This window comes from the organism of the source record quoted next, unplaced genomic scaffold, assembly GCF_019419815.1.
Source record: "Pyrus x bretschneideri cultivar Hongxiangsu unplaced genomic scaffold, Pyrus_bretschneideri_v1 Contig32, whole genome shotgun sequence".
NCBI lineage: Eukaryota > Viridiplantae > Streptophyta > Magnoliopsida > Rosales > Rosaceae > Pyrus > Pyrus x bretschneideri.
The window spans coordinates 5,242,560-5,265,994 of NW_025999635.1; the positions used below are offsets into that span (position 1 = coordinate 5,242,560).

Sequence of the window (23,435 nt, forward strand, 5' to 3'; positions counted from 1 at the left end):
GTTCATCCTCAAATTACCTCCTCAGTCTTCTGTTCTCCATCTCTATTAATCTATTTCTCTCTACAAAATTCGTGATCCATGATTTTTATTTTTTTATTTTTTGAAGATTCTAAAGCTCCAAAATTGAGGACTTAGAGAATCCGAATGGAACGGATCAAGAAAGGATCCTATTCCAATATGAAAAAGGTGATCTAAAAAATAAATTTAATAAAGTTACGAAGTCATTTAGTCGTAGGAAACTTAAATTCAAGTTTCGTCAACTAATAAAAAAGCTCCAGAATTTTTTCTTAATATTCAAGCTTCCGAGTTTAACGCTTTTAAGCTGGTGGTGTTTCTTCTTCTGCACATTCAAATTTTGTAAGCAAAAGCACAAATTCTTTACATCTTTGGAGCGTCAACAAAACCACTTCGGACTTAAATTAAAGTGCTTTTCTTGCTTAAAAAAAAAAAAAAACATTCCAAACAAATACTCAACCAAATGACAGCAAATACATCCAAGACAACCAAGAGAAACAAAAAGCTACTGTTTTACAAGTTATAAGTTTGTACACTCCATATCGGAGGTACAACGGTCTCCCTCATTAGAGTCGCAGCATCTCCGTGGAAAGGATTTTCCGAAAGCCTCGTTTCTTCGACGTTGTAAACACCACAATCATAAGCTCCGGGCAGTTTAAGGCCTCTTTCATCGCGAACATCGTCGTTAAAGAAGTATACGCAATTTGCTCGATATCCCGACTTTGAAGCACAAACAGATATTGAAGAGCTATAACACACAAACAAAGCAACACAAACAAAGCAACGTCACATAAAGTGTTCTTCTCCGTCCACTCACCCTTGATGATATCTAGTTCAAATACTCTGAATTTTAGTTTCCGATGGCCGTCAAAACCATCCCTGCACATTTGAACCATCAGTATTGTTTTCTCATTGCAAACCACAAGATACATCTTGACATGATAGCCATCCTGCTGCTTTCCACATTCGCGTAAAACCACTTTCATATTTGAGTTGGACTGATCAGTAGTAATAACATCAAAGCAATAGGGTTTACCATAATCATCAACAGCATAGAATCTGTCTTCAAATTGAACAACATCTTGAAGCAACCACCACCATTTTATGTCAACGTACCGTTTCATGGGCATAACTCCACTTACTGTCTTTGTTCAGTCGAAGAAAAGCACTGCACATCTCACACATGACCATAATAATGCAGTTGTCGGCATCCGATATGGGATCCGCTGAAATTGTAGCCTGGTAGACATAATAAATTTCATGTTGAAACTGACCCAACTTTGGAGGGTTCAATGGAGGAAGGCGAACTATTGACTTTTCAGTGGTAAGGAAAGGATTTATTAGTGATACAGTTCGATGTCCGTTGACAGCGATTAACCATCCTTTTGAAGAACCACAAATTCGTTCATGTCTTCCCAAATTGATATCGGTTTTAAGAACCTTGTCATCCAAGGGATTGTATAAATGCCACGTATCTTTGTCTGTATGAGAGAAATCAAGATCATTGGGGTTGTCGTGACGGCACAAAGGGTCTGTATATCCTTTGCAGCCGAACGCCATGACTTGCAAACCAAGCTAAATTCTTTTGGCGTCTCCAGTCTCTCTACAACTAAATTTAAAAGCTCTCTAGACAACGCAGCCCAATCTGATTGAACCAAAAGATAAAAAAAACACTAGTCAGCTGAGATGATGATGAAGAATTAGACCAACGTTCCTATATTCTTTGCTCGTGAAACTAAATTGAGTGGTCGAATTCTGCAATTCTAAGTTGGAAAGCTTTCTGCACAAAGAATCTCCAAATTTTATTTAACTGATATCTAGCTTCTGTCAGGCAAGCAAAGGTTCACACATGCACACAAACACAAGCATAAATAGACAAGTACAAAACCTTCTTCTCCTTTTCGATCTCTGATGCAGCTCCAGCTACTCCAACCAAAGACTTCGCACTCTGTCGGATGGACACTTAAAACACTGGAAAGAAAAGCACCGTCTTAGATGCATGATCCAATTAAGCTTTTAAGTTTTAACGTTCTAAGCTGGTGGTGCTTCTTCTGCATGCACATTCAAAAATTTTAAGCAAAGCACACAAATTTTACATCTGTGGAGCATCAACAAAATCACTTCAGATTCAAAAGTGCTTTTTATTGCTTCAAAAATCAAATATTCCAAACAAATACACAATCAAATGACAACCCAAATACCCAAGTATCAAAAAGGAACAAAATTCAAGATAAAATCAAGGTTCACACATACATCTCAGGGTCCGAATAACCCGGCAGCCGGCTCCAATGTCTGCAATGGAGCTCCGTATCCATAACAGCAAATGAAATTTTACCATATAAAAGAACTGTTCTTGACACTCCAAAATCTTTATTTTGCACTCAGTATTTTTTTCGTTTTAATTATAGAAAGTATGAATTTCAAAATGAGAATTTTAGAGTGCCAATAACAATTCCCTAAATAAATAATAACTACCATTGTTGGTCGTTAAGTTATACATGAGATTGTGGGTGATGATATTGCGCTTGGTGTAGGTGGGAATGAATAGATCGTGAACCATTTAGATTGCGGGTGAGAGAAATTGACACCATTCATTTTCAAATTACCGTTGTTGGTAAGTTACACGTGATGTAACATCTACTCCTATGTTATTTATGAGATCAATGTAAACCATCAAATTATATTAAATAAATAATAAATTTTCGTTTAGATTATGTTAAGCATGAAGGTTGATCAGTCTTATTTTTTATTTGGAATTTCCCTCCTCCATTTTTTATTTGAAAAGGGACGACACAGATTTCATTAAAGCCGAGAACAGGCTAATTTGTACAGGGTGAAGCAATATCCTCCACAAGCAAATCACTAATTATAGTAGGAGTTTCATTGCACCATGTACCATCATCTCCACAAAGGAGGGAAAATCGAGCTAGTCTATGGGCCACCGAGTTAGCTTGGCGGCGGATGTGGGCTACAACAATTTTAGCGATCAAAGTTCGTAAGAATTCCGCATCCTCAATGATAGGCCCCATAGAAGACAATTTCGTCTAAAATTCATGCATTGCTAAGACAATTAGAAGCGAATCACTTTCAACATTAATCATATTCAAATCCCAACCTACCACCTGCTCAAGACCAGCTCTCATGGCCAGTGCCTCTTATCTGGATAGGAGAGAACACGTCCATGAATCTTCACCAACAAAACTTCCTTCAGAGTTCCTCACTGCAATGCCAACTCCACCAACACTGTTTGTTTGATCCCAAGCTCCGTCCACATTAAGCTTGAATCTGCCAGACGGAGGACACACCCATCGATGAATGGCATTCTGTTCCCTCCTTAATTTTACGACATTGGTGGTGGTTCATATCTAAATAATAGTACTATTCATAGGCTTGCAGGACCATGCAAAAGAACCCATCAACAGAGTTGCAAAACACAAAAACAGCAATTCAATAGTGCAGTTACAAGTTAAAACCATAATGTTCCAAATCCGTACATCAAATATATCCAAGAAAACCAAGAAGAACAAAAAATATTGTTCTACAAATTATAAGTTGGTGCAATCCATATCGGAGATACAACGGTCTTGCTCATCAGAATCCCAGCATCTCTATGGAAAGGATTTTCTAAAAACCTCTTTTCCTCGACGTTGTAGACACCATAATCATAAGCTCCGCGCGGTCCAAACCCTTCTTCAACGCCAACATTATCATGAATGAAGTATATGCAATTTGCTCGACATCCCGACTTTGAAGCACAAACAGATATTGAAGAATTATCACCCACAAACAAAGCAACGTCACCTAAAGTGTTCTTCTCCGTCCACTCACCCTTGCTGATATTTAGTTCAAAGACTGTGATTCTTTTTGTCTCGTGACCGTCAAGACCAACCATGCACCTTTGAACCATCAGTACTGTTTTCTCATTACAAACCACAAAATATCTCGTGACATAACAGTTCTCCCCGTCACATTCACGTCCGACCACTTTCACCGGTGCGACAGACGGAGTAGTAACGTCAAAAGAAAAGACTTTACCATACAAATCCACAGCATAGAATCTTTCTTCAAATTGAACAACTTCTTCAACCGTGCGCCACCATCCTCTGTCAACCTTTTCAAGGATATAAGTCCACTGACTATCTTTGTTGAGTCGAAGAAAAGCCAAGTGGCAGATGCCCTCATATACCACCGTAACAATGCAGTTATCGGCATTTAGTATTGGATCTGCTGAAATCGTAGCCTTGTAGACAAAATAGTTTTCACGTCGAAGCCGAATCAAACTTGGCGGGCTCAGTGGAGGAAGGTGAATTATTTTCTTTTCATCGTTACTAAAGAACGGATTTATTAGCGATACAAGACGATTCTTATCCACAACGATTAACCATCCTTTTGAAGACCCGCAAAATCGCTGTCTTGCCAAATTTAATTGGGTTTTAAGAACCTTGTCATCCACCGGATTGTATAAACTCCACTTGTAATATGATTGAGAAGATATCATGAGCAAAGGGTTTGTCGTCATGGCGCAATAGCTCTGTGTATCCTTCGCAGCCGAACGCCAGGACTTGCAAACAAAGCTAAATTCTTTTGGCGACTCCGTTCTCTCTACAACTAAATTTAAAAGCTCTCTAGGCAACGCAGCCCAATCTGACTCGAACCAAAAGATAAAAAACACAAGTCAGCTGATGATGAAGAATTTGACCAATACAAAAAAGAAAAATTGAAAAACCCTAATGAAACCAGTGTTTGAAATTTCGGACATCTCGGCTAACAATGGAAGAAAAACCTTTATGTTTCGTCTAAATCAGTGTTTGACATTCTAAAGTTTCATTTTAAATTTTCATAATTTTCATCTAAGGCAATCGATATCGATATATCTATCAATATTTTCACAAATTTTTATATCGATATTTTCATTGATACCAATATTTTAAACACTTAACGAAACACATTAAAAAAAAAAAATTATGTAATCAAATCAACAGTTTCAATAAGAAAACATACCTCGATCCATAGATTCTAGCCCACAGAATAATTTTATTATTTTAATTTTTAACGACGACAACAACAACAAAATCTTCTCTCACAAAGTCTGGCTCTTATTTGACAGGAAGAAAAATATATCCGCTAGTTATATACAAAATATTTCCTGATAAAAAAATATATACAAAATATTTGTACCCCGCAAAGGAATAGGATTCCGTGGATAACATTGGGCCTCGGTTGTTCTCGTTTTGTTTCTTGTGATTTTGGCCCATCTGCTTTAAATATTCCGTCTGTGTAATGGCATGTATATTTAGAGTGATACTTAGCTCGCTTCACGGGAAAAATTGTTAAAAAATTAAAATTCAATTCTAGCCGCACGATCTTGTATTAACAGCCAGTCTTAATTAATACTGAGAGTCTGCATAGAAAAGATTTGGTGAAAATCTCAGTTATTCGGAAAATATTTAATCTAGGATTCTTTCTGTAACAACCCGTCCCGGAATTTACGTAAGAAAATGAGTATTTTTGTATTTTCACTAAGTTGGGGGATACCTTCCTTTTTAAAATTGTTTTTGAGCCTTAATTGATGAGCCCAAGGGGCCCACCCCCTGTTTTGTTCCCGGTTCCCTATCCCTTTCCCTTTTCCTTTTTTCTGAAAAGTCTCTTCTCTCTTTCTTCCTCCGTGTTCTCTCTTTCCCCCCTCCTCTCGGTGCTCTTTTCTCCGAGCAAAACACACCCACACACACACACACACACACACACCCATGCCCACACCTATAGCTCTTTTCTAACCCGTGGTTGTGTTTTGGACGTCAAACCACGAAGAAACCACATCGGGAGACATTTCTCAGTTTTCCGGCGAGCACCGCCCCTTTCGAGGCGATTTCCGGCCAAACAACGGCGAGTTGGCCGGCGTGCGAGGTATCAATCTCTTCGTCTCGCTGAGTACTACAACTTTCCTTTTTGTTTCACCTAATTTCATTGAGTATTGAAGAAGTTATTCTCATTTGAATCTTACCCAGTTTCCGGCGGACACCCGTGGCTTCCAGGCTGTTTTCCGGCCAACTCCGACCACGATGATGGGAACCAAGGATATATTTCGATTCCTTACCTTCGGGGCTTCAATTTGGTATATTGAATGACATGTTTTGGTTGAGTTTTGAGCTCCAACGGAGCTTGGGAATTCTCCGGCCGAGAACCGGCCTTCTCCTTCCTTGGACTCCGGCGACCACCAAACCCAAAGGCCTTAGGGCCTTGGTTGCAGCCCAAACCCATTTTCTGTTAGCCCAAAACCCAAACCCATTTTCCTTTTTACCCAAACCCAACCCACTTAAAAACCTAACCCAAAACCCTAACCCAAAACCCTAAAACCTAAACCCAATTACCCTAACCCAAACCCTTAGGCCCAAACCCGGATCCATTACCCAAACCCTAAACCGGGGTGACCCGGGTTGACCCTGACCCGGACCTGACCCGTTGACCCTGACCCGTTGACCGTTGACCCGGTCAACGGTCAGCGTTGACTTTGACCGGTCAACGGTCAACGTTGACTTTGACCGGTCAACGGTCAACGTTGACTTTGACCTCGGGTTGACTTTTTCGGTTTCGTGCGGGACCCCTCCTAGGCTAATTTCGACGTCCTGAACCCGTTTCCGATGTCCGTTTTCCCAAATTCAATCGTTTGAGTAGAGTTTGACTAAATGTACCGTTTATGTGTTTAGGGGCGTTTAATTGTGGCGTTTCCATCTTCGCTAGTGACGTGGCTTTTCGACGGCGAAGTACTGTGAGTGGACCCCTTCTAAAAATGCATGTTTTGATAGTAGAAATGCATACATGAAAAGCATGATTTGATGATTATGTTTTATGAACGTTTTACGAGATAATATGCTTACTGAGGCTAATTTGAATTATTACTATTTTTCCTATAACCAATGTTCTTGTAGAATATCTGATGGATGACGATATGATATTTAGAACATGTTTAGAACACCTCTTTATAGTATAGATGATGGATGACTTTATACTATGAAGTTGATTTTCAATATATGTATGTTCACTGGTTTTGTACTTACCTAGTGGTCCTTTCCGCTACGGGACGTAGGGATAGATCCGGTCCGTCCCGGGCGACGGTTTGGTGTTGGCATAGGGCCTGGAGTGTGTTTTCCTCTGACTGTCTGCTCAGAGACGGGGAGCCGGCAAGGGGCCTGAAGTGCATTTTCCTCTGACTGTGTGCTCAGAGACGGGGAGCCGGCATGGGGCCTGGAGAGTTATATCGGACATTCACTAGTGTTTATTATTTATGCGATTTATGATTTGAGACATTGCACGACATGCTAGGTTTCGGAAAACCTATGTTTATCATTATATATAAGTGTTTTCATAAAACCTGGGGGTTAGTATGTTGATAACTATTTTATTATATATATGTATATCAACTTGGTCCACTCATGTTTGTTTTGCGCCCCTTTCAGGACTTAGAATCGAGGCATACAATCCCGACGTCCAGGCACTTCAGCATCGGCATCTTCGAGTCCTCTCGGTGTAGGACCCACTCCTTCGTTTCATTCAATTTTATATTATTTTCTTTTAGTGTTTTAGATTAGAGGTGTGCTCTGAACACGGTCCTTATTTGCATATTCATTATTCTTTTATTTTTATAAACCTTATTTATCCTTTATTTTCAGCATTTGCACTTAATAAATGGCTTTCGTCACCCTCGGGTGTCGGCCAGCACGTGCCTATCCTGGTATTCGGGGAATATCGGGGTCTGGGCGTGTCACTTTCCAAATTCATTCCATCCGAATCCTCATAATCATTCAATCTTGTTTGTTCACATGAAAATCGGCCTAAGATCAATAATAAAAATTTTACCTTCACCTTCTCATGTTCATCTTCTTTCCTCTTCTCTCTCTTTCCTCTCGACCTCCTTAGTCTTTTGTTCTCCATCTCCATCTATCTATTTCTCTCTACAAAATTTGTGATCCAAGAATATTCTAAAGCTCCAGAATTGAGGACTTGGAGAATCCGAATGGAATAGATCAAGAGAGGATCCTATTTCAATATGAAAAAGGTGATCTCAAAAATAAGTTTAATAAAGTTATGAAATCATATAGTCGTAAGAAACTAAATTCGAGTTGGCGGTATTTCTTCTTCTGCACATTCAAATTTTGTAAGGAAAAGCAAAAATTCTTTCATCTATGGAGCGTCAACAAAATCACTTCATCACTTTCGGACTCAAAATTAAGGCGCTTTTCTTGTTTAAAAAATCAAACAACCCGGAGCAGCCGGCTCTGAAGTCTGCAATGGAGCTCCGCATCCATAACAGCAAATGAAATTTTTTATTATATAATTACTGTTGTTGGTCGTTAAGTAACACGTGATGCAACATTTTACCTGATTTTATTTATGAGATGATTGTAATCTGAACCATGAAATGAAAGTTTAGTTGATAAATAATAATTTTTGCAAATGACATTAAAACCATATTGTTCCAAATCCATATATCAAATATATCCAAGAAAACCAAGAGAAACAAAAAGCCACTGTCTTTGTTCAGTCGAATAAAAGCACTGTACATCTCACACCTGACCATAATAATGCAGTTGTCGGCATCTAATATTGGATCCGCTGAAATTCTAGCCTGGTGGACGTAATAAATTTCATGTTGAAACTGACCCAACTTTGGAGGGTTCAATGGAGGAAGGCGAACTATCCACTTTTCAGTGGTAAGGAAAGGATTTATTAGTGCATGATACAGTTCGATGTCCATTGACAGCAAATAACCATCCTTTTGAAGACCCACAAATTCGTTCATGTCTTCCCAAATTGATATCGGTTTTAAGAACCTTGTCATCCAAGGGATTGTATAAATTCCACTTATCTTTGTCTGTAGGAGAAGAAATCAAGATCATTGGGGTTGTTGTGACAGCACAATGGGTCTGTATATCCTTTGCAGCCGAACGCCACGACTTGCAAACCAAGCTAAATTCTTTTGGCGTCTCCAGTCTCTCTACAACTAAATTTAAAAGCTCTCTAGACAACGCAGCCCAATCTGACATGAACCAAAAGATAAAAAACACTAGTCAGCTCAGCTGATGATGAAGAATTAGACCGACGTTCCTATATTCTTTGATCAGCGTATACCACTTCACTAACTAAACAAATATGCAAATACAAAGTATTTTATCTCCTAATCACAGAATATATAGAATTAAAAAACGGTAATTGAACACAAACTAAACAAAAAATTTATGCAATCAAATCAATAGTTTCAATAAGAAAACGGACCTGGATCCATAGATTCCCTTGGCACTTGGGTAGGGCAGGAGTTGCTGTTAGGGTTTTATTTGACAGGAAGAGAGATCTGCCTCCTCCATCCCCTATTCATACACAAAATATTATACTTCCAAAGGGAATAGGATTCCAACTAGAAAATGTGCCCGCGCGTTGCTGCGGGACTTGAATGCATCACCTTGAACTGCATGAATAAGATACATTTTACCTGAATAAATTCAATACAATCATAAATGCAGACAGGGATAGATGAGTGAATGAAGTTGGTAAGATATGCAGCTTCGTTTTTATATGCATTCAACTGAGCTGACATGAAAAGACATTGTACAATGAATGGGACGAAACTGAACATTTTGGTTCCCTAACCTGAAACCCCTTGTCTCAGACACCCAACACCTCTCTCCCTCGAAAGATTGAGACTACTTTTCATATTTTCATTTTAATGTACCAGCAAGGAAAAATTAGCAGTTTACAGATAAATATAAATATTGTTTTCAAGGAATTAATATGATTGCAAATGTAATAGCTCTATACATAGTCAGGTAGGATAAACAATGGAAGACGCACTGAAATTTGAGGTCCATAGGTTGAGAAGAGTTCATAGCATTGATCCATATATGGATAGCTTGCACAGATCTACAATTCAAGCTCCGAACAAAGTATCAATTTATCAGCAATTTTGACATTCATTATTCCTAAAAAAGTTATTGATTCACAAATAAACAAATGAAAGTAATCGGAAAAGAAACGCTTACCACATGCTAGCTGAATCTGAACTCAAAATGACCACGATATTATCCCAGCAATGATCACAAAGAGATTGCTGCCGGGGACTTCTGTCCATCCCCTGAAAACAATGGAATAATATATCCATTAAAAAACGTCACAAAAAGATTTACGGTAACTGCCCAACTATTATAATTATATGGTTCTATTGGCATATTCAGAATTCAAAATAAAATCTGGCAGTTGTTTGCACTTGTAAAAAATTTCTCTTTACAAAACTACATAAATTGTAATGACCCAAGAAATCAAAATTTGATTAGGCATTAGAAACAATGTTACCTTTTGGAGAAAAGGATGCTTAACCAAACGGAAGCCCAAATTTAAAACAGCAACTGAATGAGAATTTGACGTTATAAAATCCGTAAGAAGCGTGTAGTGCATCTAATTTAAAAAGTCTCTCACACATGTAATTGCATGTAGCGCACCAGATTAAAAAAAAAAAAAAAATCCCTTGATACCAAAGGACTGCAAAGGATTGATTTGTCATAGAAAGTAAAAGAATAAATTGAATCAATTGAACATGCTTCTTGCCAACCAACAAAGTAAAACATAGGGCAACAAAATCACAAATCAACATAGGCAATTTAAATAACCAAGATTTCGATGAACTGGTTGTAATCATTTGTGCATAGATGTGTCACTATGTACATAAAACACGTGAAGGACAATCAGTTTAGAGTTTCAAAATATAAAATATTAAAATTTCCATAAAAGATAGGCATTGGGAAACAAAGTTGGCATCTCACCTTCCACAATAGGTCAACAAATCCTTTGATTACGCTTTAGCTTCTTGTTTAACTGAAAACACAAATTCATTGTTCAGAATATCATAATTTCATGGAATGGTTCACCTTTGAATCAAGAACTCCCTTGTTTTATGTATGGTACTGATAATCAACTCATAATATTGGATCTCAATTTATTTCAAACTTTTATGCATTTTTTACTATTCTAGGATCCATTTAGGCAATCTCTTAGACCATTAGTTTGTTCCATTTGACTAAAATTAAAAACAGCACATCCGCTTGCTGCTTAGTGACTTGATAAGCCAGTCACAAAGATAACATGTAGAATGCAAATATGGATCAGGAAAAAACAACAGCTATAGAATTGATTATACAGAAGAAGAATACATACTTATTGTCAGGTTATCCCAGCTATCCACTATGACCCAATATATATAGCAAGTAAAAACTATGGCAGCAAAGATCTCACGTATATAAATCTTACATAAACTTTGTTTTTGTACAGTGTCTTCTCCCTTCAATGACAGTTTGTTTCTTATCCAGAAAAATAAAATGAGCAGGTTAATGATACTCACATGTGCAAAATGCTAATCCTATGGTCTAAAGTTAACTGCGTTTTTTAGTGTAAAATCCCTAATTTCACTACATTTCGATTGATCACAGTTCGTGACTTGTTAAACTTGATATATCCTTTTACACTGCATTTTGATTGATCAGAGTTCGTGACTTGTTAAACTTGATATATCCTTAAGACATTTTGGGAACTTGACAGCTTAAATTTTCTTTAGTCACAGATGTGCTCATAAAAGCAAATTACAACGACCCAATCTAAACTAAAAACTTGGAGAAGGGACTAAATTAGTCAATGAACAGTGCCTCACCTTTCATGTTAAAGACCAAATAGAGAAAACCAAGCTGAACTCTTCAAAATTCGTTGGCACACATACATCATCGGCTCAATTGAATGTATAATGCATACTTAGATACAACCATTCAAACAATTGTTATAGACTGACATAAGCCTCCAAACTTCAAAAAAATTGAAACCTTAAAAAAGCAAAACCATTTTTCCTTCATATTTGAACTGTTTCGATTAGCTTATCTCTCTATCACTTGATTCATTATTTCTAAAGGAAGTTCTAATCACTACCAAAACAGCTTAATAACAGTTGATTATCTCTGAAAAAAAAAAAAAGAGGGAAAATATGAAATACCAACTGTACTCAAAATCCCAAATGCGTAACACATGGTTCTTATCTAAACCCTGATTCTAAAATTTAGAATTCGACACAAAAATGAAAATTGGAATGATTAGCATGGAAATGAGAGAGGGAGAAGGTCTTCCTTACCAACGACGATGAAATCCAACTACCATTTCAAGCTCCCTCAATCACAACCTGTTGGAAAATATCAAGCCCAAACATAAGTTCACTAAAATCCGAATTCAATATAATCAAACACAAACAAAATACCAAAATTATAAATAAATAAAAAACTAAACTAAACTATAAATTAAAACTTTCAACTGAATACCCCAGAATTTAAATTACTTACCAGTAACAGATTTCTCTGAGTAATCAACTTCTCGATTATGGTCATCGAACACAACATTCTCCAAAACTGCCAAACACATGCAACCATATTTGATAAGAAGTTGAAATATCACTCCAATCATGACACAGAACATAAACATTTCGCACTACCTGTCATTTTTAAAGTAGAATGTTCAATTAAATCATGATGTTAAGTACCAGTCCCAAATTGCATTCCAAATATTTGGTTCCCAGTTCTTTGACAAATCAATGCATTTGGCATAGCAACCACCTTCAATGTTTGACACTATTGTTGCTCCAGCAGTGCTCATCAAATCCAATTAGATACCGATTATGATCCGTAGACAGAGTCGTCTTCCCAGTGCCTGCAACAAACATCCCAGGATCAGTTACACAAACACAAAAGAAACTGAAACACAAAAGATTGATATATCATCGCCAATTGATCATTGCACACATAAAATTGTCATGATTCATACCTTTGCGTCGATATGGAATTTTATAAACTGGACAAATGGAACCCGACTTCATTGACTTCACGGTGCAAGTGCTGTAAAAAATAAGCAAACACTGGCAATATGATGAAGCACATTCCAAGTATTAATACATCTAAATAAAACCTAACATTCATATGCGAATAATAATGAAGGTAGAGATTAGTTGCAGAAGAGATGATTGCAATTGAGTGAATCCGCAGAACTCAGTAGACTCAAACTGGAAAACAGATGGGGAAAAATCAAACCCATTAACAGAGTGAAGAGAAATTTTAAATCTTTAAACGAATTCTAGACAAAATCATGTAAAGGGTTTGTTTTGGCTACTGAGAAACTTAGTATACATTTGAATATTATAACATTTTAATACAAAAATTTAGCTTTATTCAGATGGGAGAGATCAAAGGTTGCATCATTTAGCTTCACACATGGCCACAACACAATTTCAAAAACTCTGTCATCTCAAAGTCACATTCTTTATCAAACTCCCACTCCGGAATCGAACAGAGGTTGATAACGGACAAAAAGAAATACAAAGTACGAAATATAATCAATATCATCAGTCAAAACTTGGTGCAAAGGGTGAGGGGTCAACCATCTGACTTTTTTCCCCTTAGCCTCTGCCTGCATGGACAAACAACGGAAGAATTCATACCCAAATAACACAATAACATAAAATGCACAGTTGAAGATTTGATAAGCAATGTACAGTACATAACCAAACCTGATAATATATGCCTTTGACAGATACAAAGACTTTACGCAATTTATGAGTCCAAGATATGTAAGCTTGCCATTCATGACTCAACCTGGTACGAAAGCAACACCAATATTAAGGGAAGATTCCACGAAACGATTAACTCCTAGAAGTAACTAAGCATGATTTCATACTTCAGAACTCCTTTTTTTAGAAAAATTCAAATATACCTTCAACAGTTATGAATGCGTTTGACATCAATTCTGTCCTCAATAGCTGAGGCAGTCGTCTATATCTCTAAGTGCGTCAACGAATTTTGGATATCTGCAGTTCCAAACATACGAAACAACAACTGTCAGAGGCCCTACATACAATAACAGACACACAACTAATTTTTTAACAGTAAGAAAAACCCAACAAACCTCTGCAAAATAATTCTATCTAATTTGTAAGTGGGTCTTCTTTCTGTCAGGAGAGAAGCTCGTTCCTTGTTCTTCTTCGCATCGGCTCTCTTTACTTTTCTTTCGTATGCTCTTATCTCTCTCAACTGCTCAAGTAGTGGTTCATGCTGAATGAAAGAAACATCCTTCAAGTGATAATAGGTATGGTGATTTCTTTCACCTTTTCCTTCAGCTCCCAAGGGAACACGCCCTTTAGAATACACAATTTCCTATAATTTCCAACAGCATGCACATATATTAAGCAATCATGCAATAATTCAACCGATAAATCCGAATAATGCACAAACCCTAAACCCTAGATTAACATAAATTACATAAATCATGTGAAAATACAGAAATTACAACTTGAATACCAGAGACAGACCTGAAGAGGGGAAGACTGACTTGAAGCTGCTTGACAGCTTGTGACCTGGTGACGTACCTCGCGGCATTTCCTTCATTTTTCTTTCCCTGCAAATTCGAGGGACAATCAACTGGAAGTGTGAGAAAATGGTGAAATTAAATATTGGAAATTGTTCTTTTAATACTTATGTATATAAGAGAGCTTATCGGAGACGGAGGAGGTGACCTAGAATTTACTGCAGGCCTGTAACGCTTATGCTTCACCGGGGCCTCGATTTGCAGATAGAGGCTTGGCCCGATTGAAAAGAAGCACAGCCTCTTTCCCCCTTGAAATCTGAAATCCCCACCCAAAAAACCACGCACGGGCCTTCCTGACGTGAACGATGGAGTAAGACAACATAGGCGAGAGAAGAGATCGGCGAGGGATCTGAGGGAAATTACAGAGTGAGAAAATTTTTCTTGGGATTTTTATTGTGTCATTTGAGTAGCTGAAAGAGGACTACAACAGTCAAATATAGTGAAAGAATAATTAAGGGCAAGCTGATTGTATGATTAAAGAAATCTCATACCTTCCATAAAAAAAATCAAAGCGAAAACCAGGAAGAGATTGATACCTTACCGAACGTTGGGGGTAGCCCAAGTTGACCAAAATGGACGAAACCTTGCTCGACCTCTCTCTTTGTCCACATGAGAAAACAACATCACCCAAAAGGTCAGAGATTTCCAAAACCAAAAGGAAATTAAGAGAGAGAAACGGAGGAGAGTGAGAGAGAGAGAGAGAGAGAGATCGGAGTACCGTTAGTTAAATCGTGGACAGCGTCAGTTCTCCGACCACTGTAATCCCTGAAGATCTCTTCGGCCGTTTGCCGACTCGAGCTCATCTCCCTGCTCCTCTCCTTCATCTCACCGAAGTTCTCGAGCTACAGAAATGAAGGCCAGACCCTGCCATTCGTCCCTGAGGCATCCCCTCCTCACCGACTATGTGCGTAACCTGTCAACCCTAAAGAATACACACACTCATGCTTTCCACTCTGTATCTCTCTCCCTGTCCATCTCTCTCTCTAAAATGGGAGAAAATCCCATAGATCCTGGCAGAGGAGCTAGCAAAATCTTTCTCTCACTCAGTCCAAATCAGTAGCTCCCATCCGTCTCCAATCTGTCAGGCCCTGTGTCTCCCTCCTCTGTAGCTGCTCTGTCCCCCTCTCTCTGCTCACCACAACGACACCCAACTGTCTCCGAGTAAAAATGGGAGCCATTGTCTCTCTCAAATTCGTCAACCGTGATGTCCCCTTCCCTTCTCTCTCCCCGAGTCAAAGCTGAAATGCAGGCCCTGTGTCTCCCTGCTCTGTAGTCGCTCTATCCCCCTCTCTCCGCTCGACACAGCGACACCGAGCTGTCTCCGAGTCAAAAATGGGAGTCATCGTCTCTCTCCAATCTGTCAGCCGTGATATCCCCCTCCCCTCTCTCCCCGAGTCAAAAGCTAAAATGCAGCGAATGGTTGAAAATCAATTCTTAAGCCGTAGTGGTAATTGTGTAAATAAAACGAAAGTGTGTTAAAAGCAACCGGGTGGCAATCCGGTAAATAAACTGAAATGTGGTGCAAAACACTGTTCATTTCTACAGTGCAATTTTGCCAGCTTCTTTAGACTAAAGTAATTTCCAAGGCTTAAATTGGACCTCGGTTGTTCTCGTTTTGTTTTTCTGATTTTGGCCCATCTGCTTCATGTAATCCGTCGGTTGCCAGCCGGCCTTTTCGTTGCTTTTTCTGTTTAATTTTAACATTTTAATGTAACCCATGTATATTAGGAGTGATATACATGTCATCGTTCTACAGTTACAATTGCATCCCTAACGTTGGCCAATGTCGAGTTCGGGTCGAGTCATATTACCCGTTTAATTTAACGGATTTGACACATAACGATCCATTAAGATATCGATATATGTCATGAAAACGACACGAATATAACAAAGTTCTCTCCAATTTCCTATTTCCTATTTTTAATGTTATAAATTGTTAAGAATTTCAAACATTTTCTCTTAACTTTAGTGTTGATATACAGGTTGAACCCGGGCACACGGTCCTTGTTCATGCAGCAGCTGCTGGTTTGGGTCATGTGAAAGAAATAACATCCGACCAGAAGCTTGAGGTTGCTTTGGCCTATGATTCTTTTCTCCACCGGCGCCTCATGATTCACTCAAATGCTTTGGCCTATGATTCTTTTCTCCACCGGCGCCTCATGATTCACCTAAATGTTGTACAAGGCAGCAGCTTGATCTTGTTTAGTTTCGGCTACGCGATTATAAGCCAACCCAAATCGTAATTAATTCCTGACCTTAATCTCAAACCATGAGCATTCATCCAATCTCAAACGTCAAAGAAACCAATAAGTACGTGTACGTATTAAAAAAGAGCAAGCAATCAATTTGCCAATAAGTATATATGTTTCTACAAAACTACTCAACCTTGACATGAATCAACTCAGCCCTGTCCTGTTCGTGGACCTTCGGAACAACCACCTTGAGCACGCCGTTCTTCAGCTCCGCCTTCACGCCGTCAGTCTTGCATAACTCCGGCAGGTGATGGAAGCTGCAGAACCCGCCCTCGCCTTTGATGCTGAGAGTGTTCTCCTCCACATTCACCCACACCTTTACGTCCTCTTTATCAAGCCCCTCCATCTCCATTCGCACGTAATAACCCTCATCCGTCTCGCGCACGTACCAATCCTCGTCTCCATCAACTCCTCCGGGGTTAGAGAAGTACCTCCGGGAGGCAGCAAAGCCCGAGCGGGTGGCTGCAGCGATTGGATTTGGGCGAATGAGGGAGATATCCGCGGCGAGGAACTTGAAGTTGGGGAAAAGTCGCCTGAGGGCAAGCGAGGATGCCATCGGAACTCCAAAGATATAAAAATAGCTTGAAGAGCACGAAAACAAAACCTGATTTAATTTCGAGAGCAAATCTCGCACCCAAATTGTAGGGACGTATTTAAATAAGGGGGCAAAAGTGTGGAGAGCAAGCAAACAAGCCAATTTGGATTTTACCTCTACTTTTACCATTACTTCACAAGGGTTAGCCATATGTTAACGTGATTAAAAATTTGTATGAATAAAGATTCGATAGGGTCGTTGAAATTGTTTTTAAAGAAAATATTTTTGAATTTCAAAAGAAAATACTAGTTACACGCTTTTTATAGAAAATATTTTAAGTATTTTTCTAGAATTTTAAAAATATATTTTTTTCTAAAAACGTTAACAGTATTTAAAAACATTTCTCAAACTAATTATAAAACGACTAAAACACAAAAATAAAACAACAATGTAAGATAGATGTCCAACAAGGGCAAAACCGTCATTACATATTTATCCTTATTCACAATCTGACCCAAAAATCTGGTGTCGTATTGGAAAGTATTGCCAATTGGTCCTTCTTCTCCTTTCTTCATCATCTCCTCGGCGAGATCAGTAGAGAAGTAACTCCCAAAGCCAGAAACTTTTTGCCCAAAAAAAGAAAAAGCTTGAAACTTGGCAGTTGGCAGTTTGGTACCGAATCGAAAAAGCGAGTCGACCCGTCCGATTCGGAACCGAGTCAGTGAGCGCGGGAAGCAATGATGCTGGATCTGGGTCCGTTCTCGGACCCGAACTTCGACCCGAAGAAGTGGGTGAACTCGGCGTGCCAGGCCCGGCACCCGCAGGACTCGGTAGACAAGCACATGGTGGATCTCGAGATGAAGATCCAGATGGTCTCTGAGGAGATCGCAGCTTCGCTCGAGGAGCAGAGCGCCTCCGCCCTCCTCCGCGTTCCTCGTGCCACACGTGACGTCGTCCGCCTCCGCGATGATGCCGTATCGCTCCGCTCCGCCGTGTCCTCCATTCTCGACAAGCTCAAGAAGGTAGGTTACCGTTACCAGCTTCTTCTGTCTGTTATACTCTTGTTTGGTTGCTGAGAAAATGTGGGATAATTGAATTGGGATTTGGGATATTTGGGAATTGAACAATCAATCAATAATATGCATTGTGCAGGCAGAGGGATCTTCAGCTGAATCTATAGCCGCGCTTGCAAAAGTCGATATTGTGAAGCAGAGAATGGAAGCTGCATACGAGACATTGCAAGATGCTGCTGGGTTAACTCAACTGAGTGCGACAGTCGAGGATGTTTTTGCAAGCGGTGATCTTCCTCGCGTGGCCGAAACTTTAGCCAACATGAGGCATTGCTTGTCTGCTGTTGGGGAGGTAATGGAAGCTGCATATTATGTTTTTAAAGATATATATTTTTGAGTTGATTCAGTACCATAGTGCATTTTTGGTATGTATTTGGTCATAATGAAGGCATATCGATGATCAACCCCGTGATTTTAGGTTGCGGAATTTGCTAATGTGAGGAAGCAACTTGAGGTCTTAGAGGATAGACTTGATTCAATGGTGCAACCACGTCTTACCGACGCAATATCCAATCGCAAGGTCACAATTCCTAACATTTTTCTTATTGAATTGCTTCCTTTCTATTATAGTCCAACAGCAAATTGCTTCCTTTCTATTATAGACCAACAGCCTTTTTTTGTGGCTAGACTCTAGATGACGATTTATACGTCTTAACAGGTTGAAATTGCTCAAGATTTGCGTGGGATTCTTATTCGAATTGGGAGGTTCAAGTCCATGGAGTTGCATTATACAAAAGTTCACCTAAAGCCCATAAAGCATGCTATGGGAAGATTTTGACGCAAAACAACCACCGCCTAATAAGCTTGCAACTGAGAAGTCTCAATTTGACAGACCATCCGCTACTAATGAATCTCAGTCAGCTGCTCCCACAATTCTATTCTCCACTTGGCTTCCAAATTTCTATGATGAATTGCTACTCTATCTTGAACAAGAATGGAAGTGGTACATTCTTACTCTTTGATTCCCAGACATTTTTCTATTTTATTCTTATTCTTAGGCCTCGTTTGGTAAGTAGAATTGGATTGGAATGAATAACTCTCAGTTTCAAGGCCAATTGATGGTAGAAGTGAATGATGTTTCATTTAGAGCGGATTACGGAGAAGCGGAGTAGACATGAAGAAAACTCATTTCTTCTAATCCTACCATTTTGGAGAGGATTGGAATAGATATGTTTCCTTCGTGAGTAAATCTTCTACCCTGTTATTTATTTTTTCATGTCTCCCCTCAAAACATGCCTTGAGATTAGAAAGTTATCCATTCCATTCCAATCCTACTCTCCAAATGAGCCCTTAGTGTTTTACCATGAGATATTGCATTTGTTTATAACTTGCAATGTAAACTGTCCTTTGCTTATGTTCTTTATCTGGTTTTACAACAGAAAATGGGGACAAGACATATTTTTGAGGCTTTTGCATATTCATGTTCACTATTATTATCTTCCATAATGTTAAGAAAAATTTGAATTTATATCCCTTTAAAGAAGAAAAAATAAATATTCGGGAAAGGTTTAGGAAGTTACAGAATTTTATTCTAAAGTCATGGACTATCAAAATTAGCTTCAACTGTTGTGTATAGGTGCATGGTTGCCTTTCCTGAGGATTATAAGTCTCTTGTCCCAAAACTGCTGGTTGAGACGATGGTAGCTGTTGGGGCAAGTTTTGTTTCCCGTATCAACCTTGCAACCGGAGATGTTGTTCCTGAAACAAAATCATTGGCAAAAGGTTGGATGTGAATTTATGTTCTGTTATTATTAGATGATGTTTTAAATGATTATGATCTGAGACTTGTTCTATTTTACCATCTTTCTTCTCTTAAAACTTGTACTGATCCGAATGACTTAGGTATTGCATTGGTATTAGGTGGTGTGAAATGATACATTGCTACCCATTAGAGGGTTGATATTCTGATTCTGTGTGCTGGATGGATATACAAAGTCTTTTTCCCACCTCTCACACCTTTCACCATTTCGATATTTTTCTGATGATTAATTCTTTATTATCATCATATCTCAAATTTCTTATTTTTAAACTTTAGGTATATTAGATATTCTTTCTGGTGACATGCCAAAGGGTATCAAGATCCAGACGAAGCATCTGGAGGCTTTGATTGAATTACACAATATGACCCAGACCTTTGCAAGGAATATTCAGCATTTGTTTTCGGAATCTGATCTACGTGTTTTAATGGATACGCTAAAGGCAGTCTATCTTCCATATGAATCATTTAAGCAAAGGTACGAAAGATCAGGGTTTGAATTTTCATTCAGGCCTGGTTTTCTTTTCTTACTTGCATTTGGTTCAGTTTGGATTGGCGCTTGATTTCCTTCTTTTTGATATACTCGATATGGTGCTGTCTTTTATTTGTTTGTTTTTTTATTGGTTGATATATTATGGCGAAACATGTGGTAGGTATGGACAGATGGAGCGTGCTATACTTTCTGCTGAGATTGCTGGAGTGGATCTAAGAGGAGCTGTTACCCGTGGTGTGGGAGCTCAAGGAATCGAACTTAGTGAAACAGTTCGCAGAATGGAGGAATCAATTCCCCAAGTTATTGTACTTCTTGAAGCAGCTGTTGAAAGATGCATCAGCTTGACTGGAGGTTCTGAGGCAGATGAGTTAATTCTTGCAATTGATGACATAATGTTACAGTATATTTCTACCTTGCAAGAAACCCTGAAATCGTTAAGAGTTGTCTGTGGAGTGGATCATGGTGGTGACGGTGTTGGTTCAAAGAAGGAGATGGGGTTGGATAAGAAGGACATCCAAAGCGCACGCAAGGTTGATTCGATTTCGAATGAGGAGGAGTGGTCCATCGTGCAAGGTGCTTTACAAATCCTCACGGTTGCCGATTGTCTAACTAGCAGGTCCTCTGTATTTGAAGCTTCCTTGAGAGCTACTCTTGCGAGATTGAGCACCACACTCTCAGTTTCTGTGTTTGGTTCAAGTGTGGACCAAAACCTATCTCATCTTGCTAGTGATGATGGAAAGGGTTCATCTATGGGCGGAAGGGCTGCCCTGGATGTGGCGGCTGTGCAGCTCATTGATGTTCCTGAGAAGGCTCGAAAACTCTTTAACCTTTTAAGTCAGGTATGACTAGATTAATGTTTCACCCTTGCTGTTCTCTCTTCCACTTCCTCTCCCTTCAGTTTAAATGATAGCATTATTTTGTGGGTCGAAATATAAATTGACATCACCTTTTGGTGCAATGCAGTCTAAAGATCCTCGGTTTCATGCACTTCCCCTCGCATCTCAGAGAGTTGCAGCATTTGCTGACACAGTTAATGAACTTGTATACGATGTTCTCATCTCCAAAGTACGGCAACGCCTCAGTGATGTTTCTCGATTACCAATATGGTCCTCAGTTGAAGAACAAAGTGCATATCATCTCCCAACCTTCAGTGCTTACCCGCAGGCCTATGTGACTAGTATCGGTGAATATCTTCTTACTTTACCTCAGCAGTTAGAGCCACTTGCGGAGGGCATTTCGAACAGTGATGCCAACAATGATGAAGCCCAGATTTTTGCAACAGAATGGATGTTCAAGGTACCAACTTACATCTGCAATATTTTGTAGTAACTTTGTGAATCTTATCATAATTGCGTGATAGATGATTCAACGACACTCTTCCATTTTGACAATGCTGTGTTTCTGTACTGAAGGTTGCAGAGGGTGCCACAGCTCTTTACATGGAGCAACTGCGAGGAATTCAGTACATCACAGATCGTGGAGCGCAACAGCTATCTGTCGACATAGAGTATCTAAGCAATGTGCTTTCTGCCTTATCAATGCCAATTCCTCCTGTCCTTGCCACATTCCACACCTGTCTTTCTACCCCAAGAGACCAGCTCAAGGACCTTGTGAAGTCGGACGCAGGAAATCTGGACCTTCCAACTGCAAACCTTGTATGTAAGATCCGGCGTTTGAGTCTAGACTAGTCATAATTTCATCGTGGACGAAATTATTTGAAAGATGTGCAAAACATTCTTTAATTTATACAAAAGGTCGGGTTGTTTTTGTGTTTGAATTAGCCATCGGTCCGATGTTTCAACATTTTGCAGTTAATGGAGTTATCATGTGCTTTAGCAAATACGAGTATGTAAAATTTTGAAATACTAGCAATCGTATACATGCTTTGCATGTGCTTATTAAGATTTTTAAAATAAAATTTACAAAGAGAGAACATAAATTGGTGCTAAAGCTTTTTTATCACGACCTTCAAACCATTTTTCGTCGCTAAAGGGGCTGTTTTTATCTTTAGCAACTGTTTCTTGATAACTATTTTGTCAGTAAAAGTTTATTTTGCTCAAGAGATATGGTTACCTGGTTGTAAAGCTTTGAACGAAAACAGTGAAATTACTTAAAATTTGTGCATATGACGTCCGAATTCTGAGAGAGTGCTCGGATGTAAATGCGGTTGCAACCGGCTTGAATGATTGTTCGGCATTGATCGAGACAAGGTCCGCAACTTGAGGATACATCTTGTGGTTTCTGATAAGAGAAAACTATTGATGGTAACAAAGTATCTTCAGATTTCAAGTGGTCGCTACGGCAGATGGATGAACCACGAGAGGACTGATGATGTTGCTCTTTTCCTGGGTGATGTCTCTCTTCAATGTCTGTTTGTTTTTCAGAGTTGGGATGTCAACCAAATTGCATATACTTCCGCCGGGATGATTGTGTTCAAGGCTACCTGGAACCTCGTGGACCTGAAGATTATGGTGTGTACAACATCGCAGACCGGAGTTTTTCAAGCCCTTCCTTCGTTGATACAAGGTTTACTCGAGCAAGAGAGAACAAGTCGATCGACTCCATCGTCACAAAGAAAGACCAACCGGCTGAGGCATTTATTTGAGATTGTGATCAATATTCTCTCCTCGAATTGTATAAGGCGGATTTCAAGACATTTTACATCTTCTAACGGAAAAGCCTTTAGCGAGAAATGTTTCCAATTAGCGATAAATATTTCCAAGTACCAGCTCATGTTCCGGATGCTTTGGGTTTGCGTATCAAGACAAGTCATGACATACATCTTTTATTTGCACAGCTTCTTACCGGTAAGAACACGTTCAATATCTGAGTTGAATATTTACACATATTCTTACCTGTAAGAATACATTCATTATTTGAA

At 39.0% G+C, this 23,435-nt stretch overlaps 3 protein-coding genes and 1 pseudogene across 13 annotated transcripts; 1 reads left to right on the forward strand and 3 right to left on the reverse strand.

The window, feature by feature from the left end:
* Positions 1-528: 528 nt before the first annotated feature.
* Positions 529-3,044, reverse strand: LOC103963454 (annotated as a pseudogene).
* Positions 3,045-3,490: 446 nt separating this feature from the next.
* On the reverse strand, positions 3,491-15,328 carry LOC103963455 (F-box/kelch-repeat protein At1g57790-like). 11 transcript variants are annotated; one of them, XM_048590404.1, is made up of 18 exons: positions 15,167-15,328; positions 14,985-15,047; positions 14,597-14,797; positions 14,393-14,478; positions 13,990-14,237; positions 13,798-13,891; positions 13,595-13,679; positions 13,466-13,494; positions 12,856-12,926; positions 12,575-12,741; positions 12,378-12,443; positions 12,173-12,220; positions 10,824-10,875; positions 10,047-10,138; positions 9,859-9,927; positions 9,286-9,475; positions 8,844-9,049; positions 3,491-4,456 (listed from the first exon to the last, which is right to left on the reverse strand). In XM_048590404.1, the coding sequence occupies exons 16-18, from the start codon at positions 9,293-9,295 to the stop codon at positions 3,554-3,556; spliced, it is 1,119 nt and encodes a 372-aa protein (XP_048446361.1). In that variant the 5' UTR covers positions 9,296-9,475; positions 9,859-9,927; positions 10,047-10,138; positions 10,824-10,875; positions 12,173-12,220; positions 12,378-12,443; positions 12,575-12,741; positions 12,856-12,926; positions 13,466-13,494; positions 13,595-13,679; positions 13,798-13,891; positions 13,990-14,237; positions 14,393-14,478; positions 14,597-14,797; positions 14,985-15,047; positions 15,167-15,328; the 3' UTR covers positions 3,491-3,553. The 11 variants fall into 11 exon arrangements, 1 of the variants encoding a protein (XP_048446361.1); XR_007260510.1 differs by lacking the exons at positions 3,491-4,456; positions 8,844-9,049; positions 9,286-9,475 and adding an exon at positions 10,357-10,409 and having other exon boundaries at positions 9,550-9,927; XR_007260513.1 differs by lacking the exons at positions 3,491-4,456; positions 8,844-9,049; positions 9,286-9,475 and adding an exon at positions 10,357-10,409 and having other exon boundaries at positions 9,550-9,939.
* A 1,496-nt stretch (positions 15,329-16,824) lies between these two features.
* Positions 16,825-17,256, reverse strand: LOC103963453 (heat shock 22 kDa protein, mitochondrial-like). The gene has a single exon (XM_009376281.2). The coding sequence runs from the start codon at positions 17,254-17,256 to the stop codon at positions 16,825-16,827; it is 432 nt and encodes a 143-aa protein (XP_009374556.2).
* A 716-nt stretch (positions 17,257-17,972) lies between these two features.
* Positions 17,973-22,331, forward strand: LOC103932665 (conserved oligomeric Golgi complex subunit 7). The gene is given in 10 exon segments (XM_009342300.3): positions 17,973-18,257; positions 18,388-18,597; positions 18,724-18,825; positions 18,964-19,062; positions 19,064-19,248; positions 19,882-20,027; positions 20,341-20,539; positions 20,715-21,393; positions 21,518-21,850; positions 21,967-22,331. Coding segments are annotated over 10 exon segments (2,514 nt in total). The 3' UTR covers positions 22,243-22,331.
* The last annotated feature ends 1,104 nt before the right edge of the window (positions 22,332-23,435 follow it).